Source organism: Cololabis saira, chromosome 11 (genome assembly GCF_033807715.1).
Source record: "Cololabis saira isolate AMF1-May2022 chromosome 11, fColSai1.1, whole genome shotgun sequence".
Taxonomy (NCBI): Eukaryota; Metazoa; Chordata; class Actinopteri; order Beloniformes; family Belonidae; genus Cololabis; species Cololabis saira.
The window spans coordinates 19,536,606-19,554,543 of record NC_084597.1 but is presented as its reverse complement, the minus strand read 5'-3'; the positions used below and the strand labels follow the sequence as shown (position 1 = coordinate 19,554,543).

General features: G+C 40.8%; 1 protein-coding gene across 2 annotated transcripts in view; it reads left to right on the top strand.

Moving 5' to 3' along the window:
- Positions 1–9,195, top strand: part of LOC133455080 (homer protein homolog 1) — a 43,360-nt gene extending 34,165 nt beyond the window's left edge. Inside the window, exons 5-10 of one of the 2 annotated variants that reach the window (XM_061733916.1) lie at positions 1,439–1,492; positions 3,058–3,200; positions 6,227–6,386; positions 6,473–6,583; positions 6,662–6,742; positions 8,201–9,195. In XM_061733916.1, the coding sequence (XP_061589900.1) occupies positions 1,439–1,492; positions 3,058–3,200; positions 6,227–6,386; positions 6,473–6,583; positions 6,662–6,742; positions 8,201–8,389 (738 nt within the window). In that variant the 3' untranslated portion in view covers positions 8,390–9,195. The remainder of the gene's footprint in view (positions 1–1,438; positions 1,493–3,057; positions 3,201–6,226; positions 6,387–6,472; positions 6,584–6,661; positions 6,743–8,200) is intronic. The other variant, XM_061733917.1, reaches the window with a different exon arrangement.
- Positions 9,196–17,938: the final 8,743 nt, after the last annotated feature.

Sequence of the window (17,938 nt, the reverse complement as noted above, 5' to 3'; positions counted from 1 at the left end):
AGACTCTCTTTGGATCTACAAGATTCACGTGGATGACATTCTGATTCAAACGGCAAATAATGTTTAAAAGCGACACGAGTTTGCAGGTATGGAACTAAATGTACTTAATTGACTGAATAAATATTAGGGGTGTAACAATATATCGTGCCACGAAATTTCGTGATACAAAAACGTCACGATACGTGTCGTGGAGGTGACGAATTGTATCGCGATATTGGATTATTAATATGAATCTATTGTGTTGACTAGTAACACGCATCCGACCCGCGGACCAAAATCTTACTACACTCAGAAGAAACTAGTACCGTTTTGTGGTCCCGATCACGGGGCTCTTGCAGGGTTTTGAGCTCTGAACTTTTAAGGCTGGTGTAGAGTTAAGCCTTACCTTATTAAATTAAGCCTTTTTCGGGTCGTGAGTAGGATAAACACGGGGACAACTTCTTCTGAGTTCCAGTGTACTTCAATGTCCCTCAACAGTGTAGGATTTTAGAACATCAACACAGCACCTAGTGCTGTATCACTCGTCCAATCTAAAACAGACTAATCACTACAGATAAACTGACTAGTGTAATTATAGTCCCTGATTTACAGAATATAAAGAATATATTCATAAAATAATGAACCCTGAATTACCAAAATAACCTTCTTACCAAAAATAAATCTCCTCTTACACTTATAAGGTGAGCATGAATCAATCTTTTTTATGATGTAAAATTGTATGTAATTATTTACTTTTATTTATTTAATTTTAGTTGTTACATTTCTGGAAAAGAAAAAAGTCAAATCATACATGAGAGAAACTATTCAGTTTGTGGCAAAATATTTGTACTTGTATGAAACTGAAGATGCATAATGCAAACCTGACATTTACTTTTAGTTTGTGGAAAATGGTTGGCCTGGCTTTCTCTTTAAAACTTAAACAGTTATAAAGCATTACAAACTGTAACAATAGGGCAAACACACAGTATTGTTTTGTATTTTGTGTCTTTCAAATAAAAGACCATTTTTTTCTAGTCATATGTTCCTCATTCATAGTTGTTAAAAAAAATACTGCTATAATATCATATTGTTATCGTGACCTCAATATCGTGTATCGTGTACCGTATCGTGAGATTAGTGTATCGTTACACCCCTAATAAATGTTTAAAGCCACAAAAGCGACTCCAGTCGAACAGCGTGAACCTGACATGTTGATGTTGCTTTAAAACATATTTTCAGCAGACTACGGAGTTTTCCGTCTTTTACCAGATGAGCTCAGTCTAAGTTGATCAAAGTGTTTTGTAATGAAAAAAGATTTAATTCATCCACTTTGTTACTCATGTTAATGTTTTGCAGTCATGCTGCTCTCCTGTTTTGACCCAAATTCACATTTTGCTGCTAAGCTGACAGTTTGTGGCCTGTTTTTCCTCCTCTGCTCCTCCTAACGGTTTCTCCTCAGGGTGGCGCTGTAAGAAGGAATCTGTTGTCAGTCAACAAACCTGGTAAAAAGAAGGTAAAAACAAAGCGTTGACCGAAACCCAACAACCCTTTCATTCCGAATTCTTCCCTCAGCTGGGACACAAACTCCCCTCGGGTGTCTCCCTGCCTTCTTCTGCCCAGTTTTGAGCTAATCAATTAACCACAATGATTTTATTTACATTTTTTTGGGAGATATGAATCCATGCGATTTGTGTTTTCCTTGTCTGTTGTCAGATTAACCACCAGGAGAACCCTGTAAACCTCCCTGTCAAACCGATCCTCTTCCTATGTCATGCTCTTAAAAACAGACAGTGGCAGCTGACGTTTTATCCTGACCTGAAAAGAAAAACGAAGCCTCTACAATGTCCGTCAGAAGCACCTGTGACAGCCTCAACAGTGATAAATCTGTTGTAAAGATCTGGGATAAAAGTGAACAAATTTACAGTTAAAAACGATCTTTTTGGAGAATGTCCTGTTGATTTTTCAGAGCATGAACTTGTTTTTTACACCGTCTTGTTTTTTTAAATATTTGAACCATAGAAGACTAAAAAGGTGTTTACATTTGTTTTATTGATGATTTGGATGAGATCGATGGTTCTGTCAGGTCCATATCTTTAGATTTGATGTGCGGTCTGAGGAGGGTCAGCTTTGCTGTACATAAAGACTGAAAACAGCAACCTGAAATTGAAAAAACAAAACAAAATCATTGTTAATTTATCGTTTTTTCAAGTCTAGGGTCACTTTTAAAAGAAATAAAAGTTAGAGAATGCAGATTTATTATTTTCAACCGACCCATTACAAGTTAAGATGTAATGTGAAAGTTAAATGAGTTAAAAAGGTCAAGTTTGTGGGGTTTCTCCATTTTTAAGTACAACTTCTTTAAAGCCACGCTATGCAGCAACAACCACTTCTGACCACATGGAGGCGCACTGATCTGCAGGACTGACACTACTGCACTATGAGTGTAGACTGTCGCTGAGTGGCTTTGGAAGTTAAAAAAACAACTATATAATACTTCAGTGTATTTGTAATGACAGAAAACAGTTTTGCGTTCTACTAAAAAAAGTGAGTTTGTTGTCCACTTTAACCTTCAAATTTCACCATTTAGACTTTAAACTTGAATAGTTTTTTCTTTTTCATGTGGTCCTTATTCTCCACTTTTAATCTCTTTTTATTTCTGTATTTAAAAAAGAGCAATAACATTAGTGGTGAAAAGTTTTAGTGCTTTTCTTGTTGTCCGACTCAAACGCCAGAGAAGCTGTCTGATAAACTGAATCAACGTCGTCAGGAAGAGTGAAGACACCAAACAGGAAACTTGGACTTGTCGCTGCTGAAAGTATATCTGTAGTTTAGTGAATAATGGGGGTACCTGGTAATGACCACATGAGTTGTGTTTCTTTTTTGGTTCCTGGCACAAAGAAAAAAAGGTTATAAGATGATGTTATATGATCGTCTGAGGTCATAGTCTCGTATAGGTGTCAACGTTTAACTGCAGACGGCAGAAGTGCGGATCTTCTCGTTCTTCTCTTAAACATCAGTCTGAATTTATAGAAGCGTCTGACAAAAATGTTGATTTGTTTCACCGTCGTGTCCGATCAGGAGTCGGTACCAGGTGACCTACAGTCACCTCTGACCCCGGAGAGCATCAACGGCACAGATGACGAGGCAGTAACGCCGGACGCCAATCAGCACACTGCAGCAAGAGCAGAGCTTTCCCAGAATGCACTGACCTTCTCTCACAGGTGAGTGGGAGTGAATTTACGTCGGACCTGCCGCACAAGTGCATCATCAATCATATTTTTACCTTTTTTTGGGGGGGGGAAATTATGCCGACAACTCCTCCGGCAGTAAATCTTTGTTCAACGGTCTGGTGGCCTGAGAGAAACTAATCATTCAGCAAGAGGAGAGAAACTCAAACTCTCGTTTTTATTTATTACACAACAACAGCATTTTAAAGAGCTAATTCCTATAAATATGTTTTTTGTAAATGCTGATTATTAGACTGTATTTCTGGTTAACAAGTAGGTAATTTCAGATGCAAACAAACACCCAGAAATCTGCTTTTTTTTTTTTAGTTGCCTTACCTGGTGGGGGTGTCCATTTCTTTTAATGTGAGGACTGGTTTGCAGAGGTGTCAAGTAACGAAGTACAAATACTTTGTTACCTTACTTAAGTAGAAATTTTGGTTATCTATACTTCACTGGAGTAATTATTTTTCAGATGACTTTTTACTTTTACTCCTTACATTTTCACGCAATTATCTGTACTTTTTACTCCTTACATTACATAAAAACAGTCTCGTTACTCTATTTCATTTCGGCCTTTAAAAAAAAACTATCCAGTTAAATTGCTCCATCCGGATAGAGTGAATTTGGTTGTGGTTGTTTCAGATGTTCTTGTCCAGTTTTGTTCTTACATCCGTTCCCTCAGATTCCTGCAACTAAACTTGGATGTACATTCCAATAAAGGTTAGGATAAAAGATAACATGCCTCTGAAGTCTGACTTTTTGCACCATTACAATACTTATAGGCAACTAGTCATCATATCTTCTGCTCTCTGAAACACATGTTAATGCTCAATAGTACACATATATGGTTCTTTAATATATTTACATTATACTAAGATGCATTCATTTTCAATGGCTTTTGTCCTTAATGGCTTTTTTCCCCCTTACATTACTTTTACTTTTATACTTTAAGTAGTTTTGAAACCAGTACTTTTAAACTTTTACTTGAGTAAAAAACTTGAGTTGATACTTCAACTTCTACAGGAGTATTTTTAAACTCTAGTATCTATACTTCTACCTGAGTAATGAATGTGAATACTTTTGACACCTCTGCTGGTTAGTTTGCTATGATAGCACCTCAGAACACAAGGGTTCATGGGTAGACGACAGATGTGACATCTGAGCCTCGTGAGCCTCCACTTGCTTATACCAAGAAAGATGTTTCTCTGCAGATTAGTGATGCTGACGCAGGCTTAAAATCCTTAAAACACTTGGTGAAAGAAACGTTTAAAGAAGCAATTGTTGTTGTTTTAGTAGCAGTAGGCAAGGGTTTCGTACATACTATCTTATTTATGCAGCGTCTGCAATAAGGGTTTGTCTCTAGCTGGTTTTCAGAGACCCAGAACATGACCCTCGAGTAATTATCAAAGAAAAAATGGCAGCAAAAAAACTATTTAAGAGGGATGAAACTTTGTTCAGGACCTGGATCTCTTACTGAAGACCAGCCGGGTAGAGGCAGAGAAGAGGAGGGAGGTGGGACAGAGCAGCACTGCGGTGGATGAGTCGGCTGTATTTAGATCATAGACTGTATAAGAAGAACTGGACAAACCCCTGGTCACACCGCTCACGTCCTGAAGGTTTCCTGAAGAAGCCTCTTTTTCCTTGTGCTATGCAGCACTGTGTCGCAAATGGGTGGAGCCAACAGGCCCAGGAAACCCACTAGCACACGCCCTCCTTATGTCAGTCAGTGACTCATTTAGCTTCTGCTACTTTTTATGCTATTTTATTAAACTTGACATTTATTCTGATCAAATCTTTCTAAACCTTCTCCAAAACAAGTGCTACCAGACTTGAAATCAGGGCTACCAGACTTGAAATCAGGGCTACCAGACTTGAAATCAGGGCTACCAGAGCTCCTCTGGGACCTGTGGTCGCTTGCAGCTTGAGGGGTTAGAGTCATTGTAGTCGGGGAAGCCGAGCAGCATTGCAGCCCGATTGACTGTAGGTTCTAGTAGGGCTGGGCGATATATCGAGATTTTAATATATATCGATATATTTTCCAAACGCGATATGGTACGAGACAATATCGTTTATATCGATTTATAAAAAAAAATATTTTTTATTTTTTTTATTTTTTTTTATGATTTTGATATAGCTTATTTTGTGACAAATTGACTTGAATGTTTTATTTGAGATTTGCACAAATGTTTTGTTATTTGCACAACTGTCAACCTCAGTGGAAAAGTCTGTTACTGTCTACATTGTATTAATTACAGTGTATTTTAATGTAATTGTAATGCAGGAAAGGGATATTTGTTTTATTTTATTCAAGAAGCATTTTTATTCTATATGTGCAGGCAGTTTATTTTTATTTCATTTGTTTTATACATTTTGATATTGTGCAGACCTCTGTTGATAAAGGAACCTGTGTGACATTTGGCACGAGGCTTTGTATTAAAACTGAATGTTTTTTTAAGGGTTTGCCTCAGAAAAAAATGAAGCTAACAGAGATGCTATGCTATAATGTTTTGGGGGAAACCTCAATTATGTCACAGAAAAAATATCGATATATATCGAGTATCGCCATTCAGCTAGAAAATATCAAGATATGACTTTTGGTCCATATCGCCCAGCCCTAGGTTCTAGCAGACTCCGACGGCTTCCTCAGCCTATCAATGCTGGTTGAGCTTTGTTGCTGCAGGAGCTTTGGTTTCAGATATCACTTTAATGGCCACATCACCGATGCATTTAGCCGATGCCTGGTTCGTATAAGCCGCCTGTTCTCAGCCTCAGAACTTTCCAGACCGACCCACAGCAAGTCACGGAGGTCTAGCGGCACATAAAAACATGTTCTCTCATGAATTATGAATAACTGCTCATTTTTGCACAGTTGGACATTGTAACATGGAAGGTTGACTTGCTTTTGGAGCCAGCCCCTAGTGGTTAGTAGAGGAACTACACTTGTAGCTACTTTCTTGTTGGGCTCAACCTGGAAGTTGGGGTCATTTAATGATAAATAACAGTCCCCTCTCTGTCTCCAGTTCAACCAGCATCAACAAGCACTGGGAGGCGGAGCTGGCAGCTCTGAAGGGGAACAATGCCAAACTGACGGCGGCGCTGCTCGAGTCCACCGCCAACGTCAAACAGTGGAAGCAGCAGCTGGCGGCCTATCAGGAGGAAGCGGAGAGGCTCCACAAACGGGTACCGCTCCGTCAGTGCTCGACCGCAGACCGAGGACTCGGAGCTTCAGCAGATCTGGACTTTGGCAATTTGTTTTTGTGTTGCAGGTGACGGAGCTGGAGTGCGTGAGTGGCCAAACAACGGTGATCAAATCTCAGAAAACAGAACTCAATAGGACAATCGAGGAGCTGGAGTCGGCTCTGAAGGCCAAGGAGGAGGTACGAGAATCGAGAGTCTGCGCACAGAAATGCATTTTACTGAGTCAGTACACAACGTTTTACTGATTTTACTTTCAGGAGCTGGCGAAAGTTAAAGCTGAGGTGGAGAGTGCCAATGAATTTAAGTTTCAAAAAGAGTCCCTCACACAGAAGCTTAAGGTGAGTTGCACACGCAGTTTCCATCATTTTAGTGTTAAAAATGTCCAACATCAGTGTAGTCAGAACAGATGTTTGATAATCAATCGTATCCACTATCCCAGAACCTTGCTTGTGTGCATCATTGATCGTTTCGAAGACGTGGAGTTAAAGCGTGATTATTAAATCATTTCCAGACTGGAGCTAATGACACCAGGGTGTCCAATCAGGTTCACTCAGAGTTGGTAGGAGGGCGGGGCCTGTATGAGGATCACACCTGCTTTTAGAAGTGGTGCGCCCTCCAGCTGGTTTCCACCTTCCTGGTGACATCATTACTCAATGAAGCTGTGATTGGCCGCTGATGAAGCAGAGATCTAGACTCTTATGACGTCTCTGCACAGAGATCGTTATCTCAAGTGGAAACGTGACGCCTAGTTGCAGGACAAACCCTGTGTGACGTCAGAGATTTGTGGCCCACATTAGCAGCAGCCGAGTCCATCCAATCACTTTTCATCCAAAAATGGGCGAAGGAGCATCCCAAATAGGGGTGGGTATTGGGAAGGACCTCACGATACGATACGCATCACGATACTTGAGCCACGACACGATACACATTGCGATATCCCAATTATGCGATATCCCGATTATTATATTCTACATAGTTCACCGAAAAATTTCAAAATGCATTACACATCTTAAAATCCAAGTTGTATATATGTTTTATTATAACTATACAAGCTAAAGTTACAACTTATTTGTATATGTTTTTCATATTATTTACATCATATGAAATTAACATTAAATTTAGTATGAGGTTGCTTTAATTATGTGGCAAATGATAATAAACACAAGAAATATGGGTACTAAAACCAAGGACTGGCACAGTGATCAGTCAGTATAGATATAAATCCATAAATAAATAAACCTCTGTCCATTATTTTTCATTTTTTAAGGACAGGCAATTGTGTTATATAAAAAATAAATTATAAAATGAAATAAAACGTGAAATAAAACCTGAGCTCAGTGCAGGGCCCTCCCAGGGTTGGTAGAGAGTGGCAATGCCCAGGACTGTCACTTAGGTAGGAGCACTGGGTGATATAATGGGAAAAAAGGGGATAAAAAATATTTAAAAAAAAAAAAAAAAAAAAATCGATATTCAAATTTTTAATATCGATACTGAATCGGCTGGAAAAGTATCGCGATATATTGCCATATCGATATTTTTGCCCACCCCTAATCCCAAATGACCGTAACCTGCTTTGTTTTTTGACCCTTGGTCCCAGGGCTGGTTCTGGTAGTTGCTCCATTAACTGCATATCTTTTTTACTTCCACATTGATGTCAGACGAATGGGTTGGATCAGGGCTCTTGGTTTTGGCATCTTGACAACCTTATAGGCTTGAGTATAAATTATTATTTTGATTTAATTCTTTGGAAGTTCAGGCGTCATTATTTAAGATTATCCTTGTGTTTTGTGCTCCAGGTTACAGAGTCGAGGAACCAGATGCTGGAGGCGCAGCTCGGCGACCTGGAGCAGCGTCTGGAGAGCAGCCAGCTGGAGCAGGAAGCCTATCGTAAGAGCCTGCGCTCCCTGCTGGAGCTGCTGGACAGCAAGATCTTCGAGCTGACGGAGCTTCGTGACACGCTGGCCAAGCTGATCGAGAGTAGTTAGGCGGACGAAGGCACCTCCTCCTCCTCCTCCCCCTCTCGTTGTTGTTCTTCTTCTTCCATCAGCTCCTCTGGCGCAGCGGCCGCCACTCACAGAGCTGCCCTGAAGACGATGCATCGTCCTGCACGTTGGGACTCACATCGTCATGACACGACTTGAAATCTTTCTTTGTAGAGTTTACACGAGTCTTCACGCGTTTATGGTACACTAACTTTGCCACATCAGCTCGCTCGAATCGTTTACAAACAGCCAAGTGAAGCCTTCCCTCCGCTCCGCTCTGGAAACGTTCAATTTTTTTATTCCTTTCACTATAACTGTAAATTAAAGTCACCTTTCTTGACCATTGGTGCAGCGCTGCCGTCGCCAGGAGTCGACGGTGGCTCTGCTCTCACCTTCGTTTTTTTTCTCCTTCACGTCGTTCTTTCAAACCGGCGTCATCAGCCGGATAAACTTCACTCGGAGGCGGATCTGTATTTTTTATTTTTCCCCCGACTGTTTTGTGATGAAAATTGAGGGGCTGCCACACGAGGACGTACGTCAACGATATTCTTACAGTATTTGAGCAATACGATAAAGAAGCTTCAGAGGGTTTAGAAACACTTTCCACTCTCACTTTCAGGTAATCGCACTCCTCCCCTCGGATACTTCTCACCAAAGGCGAGGCGGGATTGTATTCAGCAGTTTTGATTTCTACGCGTTTGTTTATTTTAAAATAATGACTTCATAGTGCACTTGTGTGGGAGAGAGTGAATGAATCGGATGTTTTCTTTCCTTTTGTTTCTGTTGCAAATTGAAGTGCAATGATTGAATCCTTTTTTTGTTATTGATTTATTTATTACTAAGCTTACTGATTTATGGTGGTACGAAAGCATTATATCTTTATTTACAACTTGTTTTGACTTGATCTTTTTTTCCCGGTACGTGGCTGTCCAGATAGCTTTGAAAAAAACGGCAATATTTATCAGAAGAAACGGACAATCGAGCAGAAGAGCGCTGGTTGGGTTTGCAGAGGTTTTTTTTTGCCAAATAATGTTTATTGTACAGATCTGAACTTTCGCTGATGTTGCCTTTGGCACAGAGATGCATCAATGGTAGCTAACTAGCGGTACTTTTCTTTCTTTCTTTCTTTTGTGGGAGTAACTATTGCCAAAAATCCAAGAATATGCTACAGTACGTAACAACTGAAAAACACTTTTTAAGGGCTTGTTGGTGGTTCGGGTACATCTAAGAGACTTGGAGGATTTTAGCAGTGACTTTATCACGTTAAAAAAAGAAAAAAGTATATTACAGCTGGAAAGGGATTTGAATAAGACATAAATGTTGATTAAACCACATGCTTCAAACACAAATTGTAATTTTGAGTTTCTAGTAAAACGAAACCAAATGACCACGTTGTTGTGTCGTTATTTAAAAACTGTTTAAACCAGTTCATCATGAAGATGGTCTAAACTTGAGGTTGTTACTATAGAAACTTCAAAATTAACAAACCTGGATGCATCAACCAACTGATCAAAACTATTCCCACCGAAATGGCTGCATAGCTGCCGACGGATGTTTACAGCTGAATAAAGGTTTTACACGTTGATTCTGTGGTGAAATCAAAAACCACTGCTGCACCCAGAGGTGGACAGAGTACTCGACCCCAGTACTTGAGTAAGAGTACAAATAATACTGGTCAAAATTTACTCCGTTACAAGTAAAAGTAGCTCAGTCAAAATATTACACGAGTAAGAGTAGAAAAGTACTTGCTTTTAAAGGTACTTAAGTATCCAAAAGTAAATGCTTTTAAATTTACTTTAAGTAAAAGTAAGAGTAAGAGTAAATTTCTTATTTTCCACATCAGTAAATTACTATATTTTTTCTAAATTAATTTAAGGATCTTTTAAGTCTTGTTTCTGAGAATTCGATGTTGAGTTGTTGAAAGCAGAGAGGTAGTTCTGCTTCGGCAGACACAATAAACATTTGAAAATAAATGTCTGTGGTTTGTCTGTGCCCTCGTTTTTTACTCGGTCGAACTCAAACATTGAGTTAAGATACGGCCAAGGATTTTGTGAAAGTCCCTGCTCCGAGTCCGGCTCATTATCAGACTCAGCGGATTGTCTTTCTTCTCCTGACGCAGGCGTAGCCATTGTTGCGTCTATGTCTTGACTTGTTGCGGCTCTGTCTTGACAAACGCAGGCTACTTTGGCGGTATCGTTTTGAGGAGGCTTGACGTATTTCCGCTTTACGTACATCCCAGTGGAGAGCGTGCACTGTGATAGGTCTCCTCCTTTGACAAAAACAGCTTGTGTCCAATAGGATTTTAGGGAAGAAGAAAAAAGAGCAGACCTGAAAGTAACGAGTACTTTTCAGCCTTCCTAGAAATTTACTCGAGTAAAAGTAAAAATATTTGTCTTGGAAATGTATTCAAGTAAGAGTAATAAGTACCAAAGAAATCTAATACTCAAGTAAAGTACAAATCCTCTGGATATGTACTTAAGTACAGTACTCAAGTAAATTTACTCCGTTACTGTCCACCACTGGCTGCACCTAGCCGACGCTGGGGTTGTATGGAGTCCATTTTCCTTCATATGCGGCGCAGCCATGTTGCTCAGTAAGCCGACGGGAACACGCCCAAACACCCCTACTGCATGTCAATCACAGTTAGCTCCGCGCCCAGCTCCTTTGGCCGAACCCCGCCCGCAGAGCTGTCTTCAGACGTTTCCAGCAGGATAAACTGTTTAATATGTTGACTCAACAGTGAAATAAATGGATAACTGTTGCGTTTAGCCGACAGTTGTGGTTGCTCAGTTAAATGTGGTAGCGTGTTGATTACGGATGAGGAAACAATAACTGCCACTAGCAGAGCCGACTGTCAGTCAACCATGTTATAATTATATTTAATGTGGTCTCTCCTGACGTGGTACATTAAAAAGATTCACCTCCCTCAGAGTTTTCATGGGTGTGAAATGAAATGATTGAGACCATTTTAATTTTGGAGTCATTGCAGATTGACTCGCTTTTGCGGCCAGTCGAGGAACTGCAACGAACGTAGTTGACGCTGGAGTCCTCATCTCAGATGTTTCACTGCAAGTCCTTATCCAGGCAGTCCCTAGCCCCTTTCACACAGAGATTCCGCAATATTGGTGTAAAGAAGTCCTGCCAATACGCCGCCTTTGTTGGTTCACACAGAACCATACAACGCCGGCATAACGCCGCTCCCATCTGTAAATTCACACAGCATGCCGGCGTTCCGCAATCAGAGGCGTGACGACAGCGTCAGCGTCTAGTGTGGTCTAGTGTGGCCTGGCCCCGGCATGCCGGCTGTGTCATTCACACAGACCCCGTTCCGTCTCTGTGACGGCTCTGTGACTACCTCCGCTGCCGGCTTATTGGTGGGGCCACTTGGCCCCCCCATTCCGCCTCCGTGACTTTCACACAGAACAGCGAGGCGGCTTAAAGGCGCAACGTTCCCGCCTCGAACTGGCTGTGTGAAAGGGCCTTATGATGCTCTTCCAAGCCCCTCTAACCTCAACGGTTGGGGCGTTGCAGAGTCCCCAGCATGCCCTCTGGGTTCCAGCTGAGGGACCCTCGAGCACGTCCTCAGCAGTTGCCACATCGCTGCTCATAATAGCTGTCAAGTTTTGGATTTAAAAATAAGGGAAATTTTCCGCCGCTGTCCCACCAGCCCAACCGAGGTCCAGTATCTTACATTTTAAGATAGATAACTACCTGTCAACCAATTACAAACTACAATTATGTGCTCAGAATCTGACAGGCCGACCTTTGTTGACACTGAAATGCTGTGGACATTCATATGTATGTAATTCCTATAATAGAGCCTAAATGAAAACACAAAAGGGAATTAAAACACATTTATTTATTTTAAATATTTTCAGTTAATATACACATTGTCTTCAAGTGAAACATTTAGGGGAGAACGGGGTAAGTTGAACCACTTTTTACTTCTGCTGTCCTCAAGGCAAGGCAAAATGAGATGGAAGTCAAATCAATACATCTACGGATATTTCAGGATGTCTTCTTTAAGTTGAAACAATAATTGTGCATTTATAACAAAGGGTTGTGAAAATATAGGTTCTCAAAAAAAAGTTTCCAAGTGGTTCAACTTGCCCCAAGCACGGGGTAAGAGTATAGTTTATTAATATAATTGATTAATTCATCAAACATAGTTTACTAATACATGTTAGCTGTTAGAAATAGGCATAGCATTTCATAGAGGCATCATTTAGCCATATAAAATAGGCCAGATTAAACGGTACAAAACAATGACGTTTATTTTTAAAACATTTTATTATTCAAGTGGCAAAATTTCAAATTCAAACAAAAAAGTGCTACATACAGTAGGCTACAGTGTCACAATTACTGTTCCCCCATGCATTCAGAGAATGAGGTAGCTTTCTGAAGAACAAACTAAAACGAAAATGCATGTAGCCAATATCTTATAATTTTCTACTTGGTTCCATGTTCCCAATCCCCCCCCCCCCCCCCCCTTTTTTATATAAAACAGTGCAATGTACACTAAAAACAAAAATACAGGTAGACTATCATTTCAAACAATGGCAATAAAAAGAAATAAATCCCTTTCTTTATAACCAAATTCAAAAGTGCAAAAAACAAATAGCTCAGCATTTAGCTCTCTGTGATGACTTGCTTCGGAGTCTGTACTGGTGTGACACCTGTTTCATCTACATTATAGATCATGTTTGGAGGAAACTTATACCTGCAAGAGAGACAAGACATACAAGACAAATCAGAATAATACATACCGGTAAACATTAGGTAAACTAAACATCATTATTGTGTAGTCATCCATTATAGTTCTAGAGAGTTCATTTACTGTACCTGTCCATCACATTGGCCAGATTGTCAAAGAATTCCCCAACAGTAGTTCTGTTAAAAGCCGTAGATCTTCCAAGAGAAGTTGCTTCCGGAATACGGCAGGAAAGATGGTGGCGTGCTAGAAATGCACTGAACCAATCGTTACCTAAAATAACATATTTAATTAGATTAAAATAAAGTAGCCTAGTTAGATGCACAAGATCAGGTAGACTTGCCTAACATACACAATTGTTTTTCCTATACAGCCTACCTGCTAAGCCATTTTCCCAGTTGAACCACTGGCCCAATTTACCCCAAGGCTTTGGTTCAACTTACCCCATGGCTACTTTTTGACAAAACATGGCTAGCTGCATGCTACAGGCTAATGTTTAGCTAAATGATTCATGTGGGTTTTATACATTGGAATATCACCAACATGCATGATATATAACTTTAGACCTGGGTGCATTTGCTTTAACATAACAATCATTATACCATAAAAGTAAGAATTTTACTTTGAGCACCAAAAAACACTTTTTTGAGTATAAATGTGCTTACCACTTTGTTCATGTGTCTCTCACCTTCACAGCCAGGCTGAAATGATGGGTGTGTCCTGATTTTAAGGCAGTGCTTCTCAAAGTGTGGGGCACGCCCCACTGGTGGGGAACGGAGACATGTCAGGTGGGGCGCGACAAACGGGAGGAAATTTTCAATTTCATGCCTATTTTACTATAAATGCTATTGACAATAAAGATAATTCACTAAACACTAAAATTTTCCTGCCGTACGGCCCCTCGGAAATGATGCCGGCTTTTGCAAAAGCCCGAACAACAGTCCAACCCAGCAGACACGTCAGCCCACACATCTATTCTTTAACAATCCTTCAACAGTAAACGACGGAGCCCGCCGCCCGAGCGGCAGCCGACGCATCGGCTCCCGCTCGGGCGGCGGTTCCTCCGGTCTTCAGGCCCGTCTCTGCGGCGCAGATCCCCAGGGAGCAGCGTCTCCTTCTCGGTAGTCGCTCCGTCCGCTCCCGGCGCCCCGCCACGGAGCCTGCGTCGGTGTAACGTGGAACCATAAATCGGCCTTTACAATAATACTATGGGCGCATTGCGTCATTGGGCGTGCGGTACATTTAAAAATAAAAAAAGACGTTTATATCCGCCTAATAGTCCTAAAAATACGGTAAAAAGCATTACGGGACGGGAGAAAAATGTAACCTGGAACTAAAGTACAAAAACAACGATTGACGTTGGACTGTTAATTGCAGCGGGACAATATTTGCAGCATCGGACAGAAAGCTTTAAACATCATTCTTCCCTTTGCCACTTCATATCTCTGCGAGAAGTTTTTCAACTGTTGCTTCTCTAAAAGATAGATAAGCTCCCTTAGAGATAGGGTGAGGAGTTCGGTCACCCGGGAGGAGCTCGGAGTCGAGCCGCTGCTCCTTCACATTGAGAGGAGTCAGCTGAGGTGGCTTGGGCATCTGTACCGGATCCTCCTGGACGCCTCCCTAGGGAGGTGTTCCAGACATGTCCCTCCTCCCTAGGGAGGTGTTCCAGGCATGTCCCTCCTCCCTAGGGAGGTGTTCCAGGCATGTCCCACCGGGAGGAGACCCCGGGGAAGACCCAGGACACGCTGGAGAGACTATGTCTCTCGGCTGGCCTGGGAACGTCTCGGACTCCCCTCGGAAGAGCTGGAGGAAGTGTCTGGGGTGAAGGAAGTCTGGGCATCTCTGCTGAGGCTGCTGCCCCCGCGACCCGGGAACGGATAAAGCGGGAGAAGATGAGTGATGAGTGAGTGAGCTTCTCTAAAAACTAAGTACAGATCCCAGCTCAACATTGAGCATGATTTGAGAGTGGCAGTTTCCAGCCTGCAACCCCGTTTTGAAAGGATGTGCAGTGCAAAACAGGCAACACTGCAGCCACTATGCAGGGAAAGTTCACTTGTTTATGTTTTTGCAAATTAACTTATGATAGCACAACTGCACTTTTATTTTCTCTTTTTGAACTTTGTGTTATTTTTTATTTGATTTTGATTCAGTATCAAATATGACTGATATACTTGGTGCTAGTAATTTCAATACATTTTAAATAATTTGAAGTAATTCGTCAAGATTTTTGTTGGGGCGACGGGGGCAAGTGGGGCTTGAAGTCCCCACTTGTTCAAAGTGGGGAATGACGAAAAAAGTTTGAGAACCACTGTTTTAAGGTCACATGAGAACTCATGTGTGTAGTTTTTTAGATAAGGGGGGTGGTTCAACTTACCCCGTTCTCCCTACATCTTGTTTTAATTTCCAATTTTCACTCATGAGGTTCTGCCCCATCCTGCTCATCTTTAGGAAAGTACATTCGTTTTTTAGAGATATTTACACCAAATATTCTTCTTTTTTGGCAGAAATATCTTCTCTCTCGTTACATCCATCCATCTCTGATCTGTTGTCTTGAGTTTGTTCCCGTTGTCACCACTAACCTCGTGAGAGCTGCCACCCAGGCTGCAGTAGGTGGCAGTTCTCGCAAGCTAAGTGACAATTCAGTAATTCAGTTTGCTGTTTAAAAATTATTGTATTATAAAACGGGAAATTTAAGAGGAAATACTAATATGGGATGATGGCGGGAAAGACGAGTTAAATACGATAGTTTCCCGGTCAAAACGGGAGACTTGACAGGTATGTCGCTGCTACCACCCTGCGTCCAGTAACGTCCTTGAGTCAGTGGACACCAGGCAGGCCGTGGTGCTGGAGCCAACGGTCCCATGGGAAGACCGCCTGGAAGAAGCCTTCGAGAGGAAACTCAAAGTACACGGGGCGGGTTAGAGCGAGGTGTCTCCCCGTGGAGGTCAAACCACCCGGAGGTTTCACAGCCCGCTCATTGCCCAGAGTCTTCAGCAGTTTGAGCATCAAGGGAGAGTGTTCTTGATGCTTTAGCATGGTATAAACCGTTGGTCAAATGTGCCCAGACTGCTTATAAAACTTAATGTGATTTGTGTCTTCATGCAAAGAACAGCTTTCAAAGACAACATTTTGATACTTTTATTTTGAAAGGAAAAATATAAACGTGAGATATCGAAAACGGAGAAGAATGTCATGATAGGAAACAAAGACTTTATAAAGTACATTTATATCTGTATGCTCTAAAAAAAAATTCAAATATGAAGTTTCAATAAATACTTCAATATGTTTAGGCATGCGGGTACATGTTTCATGATTTACATTTATTTCATTACAGTATAATTCATAAAAATGACTTTATTCCCATCTTCATTATTGCACGTACGTCGACTGGTTTGTCTTGGAACCAGTCACAGAAACGGTGGTAAAACTGGTGACAAATGAAAGATAACCTGTACGTCAATATCTGGAAAAACAACAAGAGGAAGACCTAAAAAAAAAAAAAATCTTAACACGTCAAAGGATGAGGAGGAACTGCATGTGATTTTTAAACTTGGACATGTAGCAGCTGTCTGCAGGTCTTCAGCAGTAGTCATTTTATGAATCAAACAGTTGTTTTAACAGAAAGCATAGCTTAGCATAAGTCATGAAATCTGGGTTTGTGGTGGTAAAAATCTAAATCTGTGACCTCACAATTACATCTTTCAATTAATAAATCTAAAAAGAGATGATGAAAGCATCAATACCCAGGACTCTTAGCGGTGGTTGCCATAGAGAAGAGGTAAGTCCACAAGCATTTAGCTGCCGTCTTCACTTTGACGCAGTGACTGAGGCACAATGTCATAAACTGCTTTACATCTTTTGTCATCTCTCAGTAAGCTGCATATTTTCCATCCAGAACTGAAACGTTTTTAGATGTTTTGGTAACATTTGATAAGGACCTAACAGTTTGGCACAAAGTGCTGCGAGTGTAAACTGTATAAGAAGAACTGGACAAACACTACTGACATCACTTATAAACTTACTAATGAGTCATTTTGAAGCACATTTTTTGGTGTTAAGGTGGACTCCATCTTGGCCAGGGTTAATTAAGAAATATGTAAATAAAAAAATTTAAAATCAGCAAACAGCAGAACAAACATCCCCATCTGACTTAAGCTAAAATAGCTAGCTTGTGGTGACTTATGATAAGCTAACCGATGATGCAAACTAACGGTTGAATGGACTGATAGATGTCGCTACGACAGCAACGTCTGGAACGACTGATTCTGAGCCCAGGACTAACATAGCTCCAACCGCTGCTAGCCTAGCCTCAGCCCAGCTAGGTGGCTCAAGGAGAAAATCTGAAAGCAGCAATCGATGGATGCCATTACAGAAGTTGGCATTTAGGCATATTCTTAAATATCTTTAGAAAATATTTACCATTTATTCATCTTTTCTAATTTTCCAGTCTTTATGTTAAGCTAAGCTAATTTAAAGCTAATTGTAACTTTGTATTTTTCCAGCCAAGCAACATTAAATCCATCCTCATCTAATTACGAGCAACAATAAAACAAATTTAAAAAAATGGGGTTTTCTGTTAAAAACAGGTTTGTCAACTAAAAATAAAACTCAAACACACCAAACAAAACACGAACTCCAGTACATAAGAGCGGGAAAGAAACAATGGCGGTGGAGAAAGAGATTCACTCAATTAATAAACTAACGATAAGAAAAGGAAAGGAAAAACTGATCGCGGCATTGCCAGACGTACAGAGCAGGCAGCTGCCAGCGGAGGACAGCAAAGATAACTCTGCCAACAGGTACGTAAAAAGACATGTGTTTAGAGCACTTTGAATTCATAT